The sequence below is a fragment of the Callionymus lyra genome, chromosome 8 (assembly GCF_982586985.1).
Source record: "Callionymus lyra chromosome 8, fCalLyr1.hap1.1, whole genome shotgun sequence".
Classification (NCBI taxonomy): Eukaryota; Metazoa; Chordata; class Actinopteri; order Syngnathiformes; family Callionymidae; genus Callionymus; species Callionymus lyra.
Genome location: NC_141825.1, coordinates 12,326,379 through 12,338,520, shown reverse-complemented (window position 1 = coordinate 12,338,520; position 12,142 = coordinate 12,326,379). Strand labels below are relative to the sequence as shown.

Genomic DNA, 12,142 nt, shown 5'->3' with positions numbered 1-12,142 from the left:
CCACACGAAGGAATGGAAGCGCCTCCTGAACATTCCTAAAACCAGATGGAACTTTGCAAAGGCAATAATAAAGGACTTACATTTCCATGATTGATGAACCCATGCTCCTGCGCCACACGATCGGCCTCCTCTGGCCCTCCCTTTATCTTGACAGCCCAAGTGTTGGTGTAGATCTCTGCGGCGTCAACACACTTTTGTTCCACTGCCAGGAGGACAAGGGCTGCCCATACGTGCAGCAGGACCACCCTGGCATCCATGAAAAGGTGAACACTTTGGTCCAGTTGTCACTGCTTCCCAGGGAAAGTAAAGAGGGTCTCTACCTTACAGCGAAAGTAGAACAGTGGCCTGCAGACGAGAGAAAGGGAATTGGTTGAAAATAACAGAAAAGGCCTTCAAAGTGGGTCACTGGGAGACCCAAATTACCTTCTTCAGAAATAACTTCAGAAAAAAGCATAAAAAAAAATACAGCTTATTCTCAGACCTTATCGTGCATCAGACAACCCAGACTTCATTAAATGTGTTCTGCATGATGGGGTCTAAATAAGACGTGCCAAATGAAGAATTACTCATTCTCAATCCCCCCGCGCACCTCATCGTCTTGAGGTCTGTCATAGTAATGTATGATAATAATATACGGTCGGTATCTTGCTGCAATACTGGGTAAGAACTGCGAGTACCAATATAGAACTGAAGGAAAGAACTTCAAACACAAAGTGTCTCAAGTAGACTATTTTAAAACCCTGTCAATGATCGTCTCCCTATAACGCAACCTTTTTTTTCCCCAAGATTTGCTAATAAAAGGTTTCACATCGAATGGAAAGTAAGAATTTATACAATAAGTAAGACAACATCATTATCAACATATGTAATATTGGCATTGCTTTAAGAGAATAATAAATCAGACATCAAATAAGTAACAAATAATTGGGAATTACATCAATTTTCATCAAAAACAAGGGCATCTGCAACTTCCAGGAGGACATGAAAAGGATGCGGAATGTGTCAAAAACCATGTATCTCTGTTTTATCCAAAGTAAAATAAGAAGGATGATGTAAGAATGCTCATAGAACCAAATAGATGAGTCAACGGCAAATGAACGAGCCTTCGGGTCACCTTGACCCTGAGATAACACAAAGGAAAATCAATTATTTTTAGTTTTTAATATGAAAATCCAACTCGTAGGAACTGAGGCTACAACAAATGAGAGACGTAACTATTGGAGGGGCAATGTGAAGAATTAAAACTTGATTCATAGAAAATAAACCAATGACTGCTTGACACTTAACTGAACATCCAAGGCCTTGTGTTTGTCTGTGATCCATTTTGATGGTTCGCTTCCTTCTGTCAAAGAGGTGAGATTCAAGGTCCCTAGAGCTAGCTTCTGCAGCCGGATATCAGGCTGGTCAATCTTCACCGATCCGTGGTGGCAAAGAGAAAGCTCAGTAGTGACCCAAAGAACAAGATCATGGTTACAAATGCCCCAGTTTTTTTTCTCATACAGATAAGAAGCAAGGTCATCAGGGAGAAGCTTGAAGTAGACCTGCTGTTACCCAATGTTGAGGGTACTCAGTTGAGGTGACTTGGACATCTGGTTAGAATGCCTCCAGGACGCCTGACCGTTGGGGTGTTCAGGGCAGATCCTACCGGTTGGAGACCATGAGGTAGAGACTATGTCTCTCAGCTGGACTTGAAACACCTTGGGGTCCTCCTGGAAGGGCTAGACAATGTAGCTGGGACGAGGAAAGTCTGGGCCTCCCTGCTGAAACTGGTGCCAACCCAAACCCAGAAAAGAGGAAGAAAACGAGGCTTCCTTGTATCGCAAATGTTCCATGATGCATTACTCAACCACTCAACCATGGCCATTAGAATCCGGTTTACGTTTTTAAACTACAGTCCTCCACCTCACTCGTAACTATTTTATGTTCAAGGGTTGCCATAGCAAGTCCGCCTCCTTCACTTAATCTACCCTCCCTTGTCATGCCAATCTTTATGTCATCATTAACGATATCCATTAACTTCACCGTTTGTCTTTCCATTTCACCACACAAAAACTATCTGGTATTCCGAACTTTTGTTTTCAAACTTCGCCACATGATCTGTCCCTCTGATACACTCCTTTCCAAAGACGTTCTAGTCACTCCCAAACAGGATAGATAACCATCAGTTTCTTTACTTCTTATCAGTGTCATGGTTTAGCGATCTCTTCCAAACTTCCCCCTTTTGGCATACTTGTATCAGTACAACAGAAGGGAACTGAGCAAACATGTGAGTGTGAAGATGTAATCCTTCACTCTCATGATAGGTCAGGTCATTCAACTCCGACCGACAAGACAGACACGGCAAATCCTCAAAGGACACTTCAGGAGGCTTCTGCGTTTGACACGTTTAGAAGCTCTTCATCAAGATTCCATCAACCTTGTGGCGCATTCGCAACGGAAACAGCGGCAATCCACCAGAGTAAAGCAATTTGGCTCATCCGCGGTCTCGTTTCTAAAGTGGTGAAATACAGTCAATGGCGCAGGTGAGATTTGAAATAGAACTTGATTGCCAAATTAGAAGCTAATCAAGAATAAAGAAACAATCTCTCCAGCTGCTCCCGTACGCCAACCCACCTCGTATCAAACCGAGCGGCAATTACCAAAATCACCAAATCGTGTTCCTTCTAATTTTCTCTGCCTGCACTTAAAAACAATTCTTAAAACTGTTAATCCTCCATCAACACTTCCCATGAATATACACTATGGCAGAGAAAAGGGTGTACCATCTAAAAACTAGTTCTCAATATCCTTGTTATAAAATACAGATCGGGGGAAGTTCAATGTAAGAACAATATTTGTATGTATTTAAATGAAAGCAAGAGATCCAGTGAGTCATGTATAAAAAGTCCTGCTCTATAACACTCACCAAGCAAAGAGAGTGGGATGTGTGGGGAAACCTCAGAGTGCCGAGATCCCCCCAAGGAAGATGAGGGGGAGGAAGGTGATGCGAGTTGAATGCCCATCCAGTCCAAAATGTCACAGAGCTATGCAATTCAAGTGAGTCAATCAGTGAGTCAACAAGCGCTCAACAGCAAAATGAAGAAAATGGAATGTTTTAACAAAAGGTTTTCCATCATTTAAAAAAAGGAAATCAGGGCGCTAGCTTCAAGCACCTTCAAGCGTCCAGTTCTATGAGCTTTAATGCTGTGGGGTTGCTCTGAGCAGAGTTTAAACAGAAGCACGAGTTGAATTTGGTCGGTAATGGATTCTTTAATGATATTACTTCGATGTGAAGGCTAAAAAGGGAGTGTTGGCGCCTTCAGATTCAATTTACTGGTAACAACTTAATTTGTTATTTGCATCATGTACAAAAACGGTAATGATCGGAGAGAGCATAAGCATCTTATCTGATTTCAGAATTAATTAAAGCGGTTCTTTTCTTTTGTGTTCCTTGATTTGTATTCATGTCTGACATAACAACAGCTAAACATCTGTTTTCATGTTTGGATTGGGAAGCCAAGTCAGCCAGATTCTTAATCAGCATATGCAAGATTTAAAGATGATCCTTTCCTATTCATATTTTCTGCAATGAAGTGTTTGATTTTCAACTTACTGGCGCAGTCTGTGCTGGGACTGCACAATGGTTGGCTGTCTAGAGTTTTACCTAAAAATTGACATAAAAATGCAAGTCTACACGAAGAGAACATCTATTAAAAAAGATCACAACTTGATTACTTTCCAATGTAGTAATGTTCAAATGTTTACACATGTCTTCCCTCAAGTTGCTTACTGCTTTCGTCTGCATTCGTTTCTTCGCCCCCTGCCGCGCTCAATCATATCAAGCCATCCACTGAGGCTGGTTCTGGCCAAAAGCGAAGCAGCATCTAGGGACCATACCCATTTGAAGTTGTGCCCGATTGGTCAGAGTGCGCATTTAAGAAATGCATGTTTTATACAGGGTGGCAGTGGTTAGCGCGATCGTCTCCACAACAAGAAGGTTGAAGTTTCAATTCCAGGTCCTGAGAGAGGCAACTTTTGACTTCTCTGTGTGGAGTTTGAATGTTCACCCCGAGTTGTCTGGTTTTACACCGGGTACTTTCGTTTTCTCCCACAGTCCAAAAACATACAGAGGTTGATTAGGAACTTGGGTCTTCGCTCCTCTCTTTTGGATTGATGGCCCCTCACATAAAACAAAGTATTTAATCCTAATCTGTACTTCAAAACTTTGTCTGGAGGACAGAGAGGATTTTTTTTAAATGTTCTAGAAAGTTAAAACATGAGCCTTTCTCTTATTTTGAAAAACAAATGCACACAATGTCATTTTCATTTGTTATATGGGGGATTTTACCATTTTACAGTTGAGTGTATGACAGACCACCACTGTGATGCCTTAAAATATAGAAATTCATTTTACTGAAACCAAATGTTTGAAATGAATAGAATTCGATTAAAGAAACAAATTAGGAGGATGCATATCTAATCCTTTTATTTATTTACATTTCTTCTTGTTTTTGTTTCTTTGATTGTGGTTTGATCCAATATTATGTGGTAGTTTGACAAGAGGTTAATGGTTAGATTTAATAATGGTTAGATTAATTGCTTTTTAAGAATCAGATTCTTACATTTAATTAAAAAAAATGATGTGGGTTATGATTTTGGCCATAAACAAAGAATGCAGAATGCAATCCATGAAAGCACAGCAACGTGTAAAACCCTGATGAACTCCAGCAGGAGGAAGAGAAAAACAGTGCCATTCCTGTCCTCCAAGTGCAGGAAACGATGGGTACAAATGGAAAGATGCTGTCTGGTGTGATGAGAGTCGATTTCTGCTGTGACATTCAGCAAGGATCCATTCTGCCGGTTCAGGCTGGTGGCGATGGTGTAATAGTGTGGGGGAATATTTGAATGGCACAAATTGGACCCACGTACGAGCAATTTAAGTTTGTTGAAATGCCAGAGCCCACCTGAGTATTGCTACAGACCATGTTCAGATCTGAACCAGTCTTTTTGAGGCTACTTCCATTAGGGCATATCACCATGTAGGGCTGTAGCAATACACAAATCTCACAATACATTCAATCCTATATATTTTGATTCACTTGCATCATTTTAGAATGATATTAGGGGACAATGAATTTTACTCACATCTTGTGATTGTGACACTCTTTTGAAAGCCAAAAATCTGCCAAACATCAACTTTAAAAGCATCTCGAATCACCTGTATAGTATCCTCTCGTCCTAAGTCATTGCCTTGATCTCGCAAGATTTCATTGGTCAACTGCAGAAGATGTACCATCTAACGACGTTAAGTTTAATTGCAACACCGAAATAAAAGAATGTTGTGAATATTTACATGTTGATTGTACATTTGAAACATCCAATTATTTGATTGTTGTGAACAACAATAAAAGAAAAAAAATGATTTGGAAGCCCCCCCCAAAAAATCACGATAAAAAAATGATACAATGATCATAAATATAAATACAGTAATGAGAAAAAAAAAAGATGTACATCTGTATGTATAGTATGGACAATATTCCAATATTTTCAAACCAGATTGTTCACCATTGCCTGTATGAGGTCACTAAAAATTATTTGAAGCACAAAACTATATTCTACACTTCGCATTCAAGTACAATACTGCAATTTAGTTGGGCACGTTAATGTCATTAGCTCGTATATGAATATATCAGTGTTATCTTATGTTAAAAACTCATTGTGCAGCAAATTCATGATGCCACCATTTTTAAATGATTTAGAATTCTTTAAAAACCTAGTAAGAATGGAGGTAGTTGTAGGAACATGGACTAAAGCAACACTAATAAAGTGTTTATATTAATAAAATTAAAACACATTTCTTACTTTCTTTCCTTTTGTAATGCCATCGGGAATAGTATATCGGAATCGATTGGCAGCACTTCTACATTCTGGTAATTGTTGCATTACTCTTTGTCCGTCTGTCATTGTATAGTGTAAATTTATACATTTCATACTGCATCTAATTTGTTATGCTTTTTTTAATATTTGTTATTGCCAAGTCTCATTGATGTCTCTGCATTCAGAGCACATTAATACTGTATGCACTGTAGCGTTATTTTCTGTCAATATTATACTTGTCTTTTTAAGGATATTGGGTCTTTGAGTTCAGTTACTTCTATCCTCTGTACTGAAAATGAACCAAATTGGCCTTGAAATGACAACATTTACTTCCAATTTTTGTCCTATTATTGTCTTTTAAATTGCATTAAATGGTGGTTCCATTGAGGATATTATCAAACACTGTTACCTACAGTGCATACCTAAAAAGCCTGAAGATATATTAAGCCAAGAACTTTGTGAGGAATTTGTTTTTTGGATAATATGTCCTACATGCAGGTACATGTTGCGAAGAACTGCTAGAGCTTGTTATTAAAAAACTCCTGCTGATCCTTTTTCAACACCTCGCACAATCCACACACACACACACCCCTACACACACAGATTTTAAAGCAACTAATGATATCAAAGCTCACTTAATACCGTCAAGATACATTTGTTTTTAGTCGATAATGAAAATGCTTACTAATGGAATGCTGCCTGTTAGAATTAGAACACTTAGATAAGAGAAACTCAATTTGTTTTAGGAGGATACTTGTTGTATCGACTTCTTCAGAAAATCAATCGTTTAAATCAAGGAAACATATTGCGACACTGCGGAGGTCAAAAAACGTCCCCCGTCTTAATTTACCGGGAGAGGTTTGGGTATCCGAACTATTGAAATATTGGAGTCTCCGGGAGTTCATCTCAGATGCACTGGGGAGTGGGTGTGATACGAGCGCTGCAGGATGAGGTGGTGGAAACATGACCAGGGGCTGTCATTCTTCCTGTGGAGAATAGTCCTGTGCTCATTAGATTCCTACACCAGAGTCACAGAATCCGGAGCAGAGTCTACCGTGTGGGAGAAAGAGACGGAAATCCAATTTTTCGGGGGGATGTTATTTTCCATGTAATACAATGCAGCTGATTTTTAAGTAAAGTTTAATTTACCATCAGAAATTGACAGTTACATTTTGAATTTATTTATAGCCTATATGTTGCATAAGAAGGCAACGCAATTGTGCCAAGGCCTGGTGGCCAAATCTGGCCAACAAAGTAATTTTTTTCGGCCCAAAGCAGGCTTGGAATTCAATTCAGTTCCTAAACTACAGCAAGAATATTTCATAATGTCTCACAAAAATGACAGTATACAGCATCTTTCTGTTCTTCCTTCTGCCTTCTACTCAGTTCTTGGTCCAAGGAGATTACACACTCAGAAATAAACTGAATAACACCAATAACAGTCATTGTGTGAGAAATGTGTTAAAAATGTCTTGTATGTTTTTGATTCTTGGTTTTCTAAAATACACATAAAAAGCTAAATAGTCCCTTCATTTTCTTTTAATTATTGCTTTTAATGTGTGTTTTTATAACTCATATATAATTTACCTATTAAAATAAAGACTCATTTTACAGTAAAATTTAAAAATAGTTTTCAGCATTTCCATTTAACTACTCTATTTTTACTTAAAAATGTTAGATTTATTGATTTCCTCATTTATTTAAGTCATTGTCAAACTTATCAAGCCTTAAACATTTTTCAGACCCTTACAAGAGGTTTTCATTAAAGGACCCTAAAACATCAAAATTCTACATCATGTTCTCTTTAATACAAATTCAGAACATATCTAGTTCCCAAAGCCGTTCCGATTACACCGCGCTTGAACATTTCCAGAGTATAATTGGAAGCACATCCCCACATTAAAAAACTTTAACATCAGTGACTGCAGTTTTCCGATATCCTGAAAGAAAGTAGAGACTATCTTAATCATTAGCTGCTCTGTGGAATATACCGAAGCGAAAAAAGATTAAATTGTGGTTTTGTTCTGATCGGATGTGTGAAAGAAACTGTAATAATTAGGGAGGCCGACACGGGACGGCAAGAAATGAATAAAAGCTAATGATGTGAGCGCTACTAAAGAATGTGGTTAATGAAAAGATAATTTGTTTAAAACCACCAGAAATAAACAACCGCAAGTAGAAAAAAAAAGATTATATCCAGGTGTATAACTTTGTTCATCTAAATCCAAATAGGGCTCTCGAGTCAGCTTGATTACCCACTCATGAGTGCTACAGCGAACCTACTGAGCTCTTCCATCACTCAAAATGATCACCATGAACCAATTTGTGTCTTGACTAAGACATATTTTTGGCTGTAATTTTTCCACAAAGGCTAAGAGGGCCAAAAAGGCAGAAAACGGTCTGGCGCCAACTACTCCCTTGTTATTACTAGAGCATGGTATCTAGCTCGTTCTTTTGTGGCAATGACCCGAATCCTTTGGTAGTACCAAATATCGAAACTTGTTTTCTGTGCCAAGTTTTTAAACCCACACATAATGAGGGCTTGGAGTGGAAATTTACCAAAGCTCAAACATCTAACTCAAGATTGGTACTATGTGCAATGTTATTTTGTTTTTGATAGAACTGATTTCAATTAGGGCTGCACGATACTGGAAATACTTGCGATATTCGACATTGGTGTCTTTAATTGCGATATCGATATTAATGCAATTTTTATCTTTCTTTCACCTAAAAAAGTAGCCAACATGACAAGAGAAAAATATCACTTATGACGCTCAGTCTTGCAGGACTTGCATCGGTTTCCCACGAAACTGAGTGACATCAGAAAGGAGCCACCGGCGCGTCACAATATCACCAAATCAATAATAAGTCCCACCTCCTTCTAAGGTAAGGTAAGGTAAGGTAAAACTTTATTGATCCCTCAGGAGGTCTCCTTCGGGAAATTGTTGTTCTACACGCATAAATAACAGTTTATAAATGACCTGATGCTAACAACTTAGCTCATTAGCATATGGCAAAGACAGACAAGTTCACACTTCTTTGGAAGTTCTGCGATCTTATAAGAACGCTGAAAACAACTGAGACGAGATGAAAAGTACTTACAATATGTTGCTTTATCAAAGGGGGTTAAAGGAGATGAGTGATGTAGTGGTCATAAGTTAATCTTACTTTTGTTTATATACTGAATCGCGAACTGGCAAGATGCGTCGCCATAGCAACCGTGCCTAGCAAGCTGCGCTGCACAGCTCACAGACAACGAGACATAGAAGTACAAATTGACAACTTTACAGAACGTGATATCTGATTGTTCAAAGTGCACAAATAAGAAATGCTTGATTTATACAATAAAAAATTATAAATTATCGCACATGTTTGTGCATATCCCACGGGCCAATATCGCGATAGCGATAGTTTATCGATATATCGTGCAGCCCTTATTTCAATAAATTTGTATTGAAAAATGATCATTCAGGATCATGTATTAAAGTGACGGTATCTGTACTGGTATTTACATTTTTTTAACACTCATTTTTAGTGCTACTATAATGTGAAAAGGCAATTTTTATTGTCTTATTCCAAAGATGGTTTTAAAGAAGAGCTCTGTGGTGTAACCCTTGTGTCATCTTAGGGTCATGTTGATCCACAGGCCCGAAAGAAAATGTCCCACAGATAACGCAAGGGATAAGGACTAAGCAAGTCCGTTTTCGAAATCAATTAAGATCGGCTGCAAAATTACGCTAGCACCCTTTTGGATCAGTAGGGACTCGGACTGTCAGTTGAGCTGTCAACAGTAAATAAAATATTAAAAACTTAATTAAGCAGCCTTTCAAATTTTTATCAAACATATTTTTGTGTTTTATTAATATAAATATAAAGAAAAATGTATAGATTTCTTTGTACATGCATTTGTGTTTTTAAATCTATTTAAATAGGATTCCAAAACTCTACAATGTTGCTTCTAAAATATTTCCGCCATTTTAAATGTAATCACAAGAATTCAATTTATATTATCTCGGAGAAACAAGCCCAGGCATCCTGCTGATTCAGCGATATGGTGAGAAGTATTTTTCACACATTTAACGTTTGTTCTTTGCCTGCCCGCTGTTTTACTTTAGCTGTTCTATATCTGAAGGCTGGTCTGTGAAAATAGTGGTGACACTTTCAGTTTTCCATCCCTCACCTACATAGTGTGACAAAAAGTTTATCATTTTACAACAAGAACACAGCCAGATAATATTTAACTGCACCTTTTCTTCTTGTTATTTTTGTAAATATGTTAGTGTATATATATAATATAGGGCAGATTTTTATTGTATTCTATTTAGATTTTTTTCATTTTATTTTTATTTCTGGGTGTTTTTATTTTTTTGTATATTGCTGTTTAAACCGAATTTCCCCTCGCGGGACAAATAAAGGATTGTGATTCTGATTCTGATTCAGTGTAACAAGACACTCTGTTCTTATATGTATATAACGTCATGTGCTTCATACTAAGGATATACTTTAGAAGAATCATACAACGAGCTGGATGTGGGATTCAAATTGAAAATAAGAAAATACTGTAGACTTTTGCCAAGTTGAAGTGGTTCAAATGGAAGCAGTTTAAAGTATCGATTCAGCAAAAGCAGGAGATTAAGACACGTTCAAATACATCTTTCAGATGGTGGCTGAAAGATAAAGACAGTTTTTCAACTGAAAACAAAATAAGCTCAATTTAGCAGACAGAGGTAGGTATGCAAAGATTGCTTGGAAACTTTAGGTATTATAAAGGTTTTGTTCCGTTGGCAACTAGAAAAAATACTCATATTTGATTGATAGTAATATTATTTAAAAATGTATTATTATCATGGCAATCAATATATTTTCAAGTTGTATGTGGAACCCAAATATCTATTTATAAACAGAAATAAATTGTATCCTTAGGAAATTTAACAATTATTAAGTGAAAAATATATTTTTATTAAAAACGCCAAACACCAAAAAAATGTAAGCTAAAATAAAGCAATGTTGACCAGATAATATGTCGATTTAAATTAAAAGAAGCTTGACTCAAAGCAGAACTGGGTATTTTAATTATTTGAAGATAGCGCACAAAACTCTTTGGTTGTACTCAGTATTGTTTTTCAGTACCAAACTGTCAAGTTTCAAAGGCAGATTGATTTGTCACTTTTAGGCAAGTGTTCTTTTCACTGGAAATTATTTTTTATTTAGATTTTTTTGTGAGAATATTTATTGGATTGTAAATGTACTCAAGATAAAAAAAAAAACCTCATGATATGTGCTATGGGTAGGGTTGAACGATTATTAAAAAAAAATACAATTGCGATTATTTTCTGAAATATTGCGATTGTGATTATTTATGCAATTATTTTTTCAATTTCTTCCTTTTTATGCATTTTAAAAAAAATCTAATTCAATAAATGATTAACTTTACATTGGAATGTATTTCTCTTTGATTCTCTAGATAAAGTTATTAAGTAATGTTTTTGTGATAAAGGCAAATTAAGCATACCTTAAAATAAAGGGAGAAGGTTTATTTAGTTACTCTAATTACACCTGTAAACAAACATAACATATTCACTGCAAACACTAAAAACTTAAAACTAAAAACGTGCTAAAAGTGTGATGTAAATATTTGCATTTATGAGTCAATAATAAATCATACAAAATTCAGTGCAGAGTAAAGAAAAGTGAAAACACTAGTCAGCCATTCTTCTTTTTCTTACTGCATATTTTTGCACAGTTTCTTGTGAATATTAAATCTCAAATGCGATCAATCGTTCAGCCCTAGCTATGGGTAATATAATATTCCCTCTGTTAGACTAAATGTTTACCAAACAAGTACCATTCAGAAACCGTTATAGAAGTGAAGGCAGCAGTACCGGAAACGAAACTCGAACACCGAGCCGTTTCAAGTGCAGAGAACGATATAAAGGCGAAAAAGTATGCCTCAGATTTTCTTTTTCAAATTACAATGTTCTGAAAATTGCTTGACTTCTCGCTGTGCTGGTGAAGCTTATATTTACTTCAACATTTCCAACTGTGAAAATATGATGCATTGCAACAAAAAAAAGCACGACTATTGAAACAAGTCTTTTCAAAATTATAAACACAGACGAGCGAGCCGGTGTGTTTTGTGACAGAATAACACACCGGCTCTCAAAAGGGGCTGAGGAGGCCATTTCCATTGATAATGACAGGCCCACAAAGAGGCTATGCAGCCCTCCAGCGTCCAGACCTTCTTGTATTTTTACCCACCACTCAAATCGACACCCACTGCGAGCGC

General features: G+C 37.0%; 1 protein-coding gene across 1 annotated transcript in view; it reads right to left on the bottom strand.

The window, feature by feature from the left end:
* Window positions 1–12,142, bottom strand: part of furinb (furin (paired basic amino acid cleaving enzyme) b) — a 135,283-nt gene that overhangs the window by 118,668 nt on the left and 4,473 nt on the right. Inside the window, exon 2 of the mRNA XM_087797589.1 lies at window positions 81–345. Within this exon, the coding sequence (XP_087653715.1) occupies window positions 81–257 (177 nt within the window). The 5' untranslated portion in view covers window positions 258–345. The remainder of the gene's footprint in view (window positions 1–80; window positions 346–12,142) is intronic.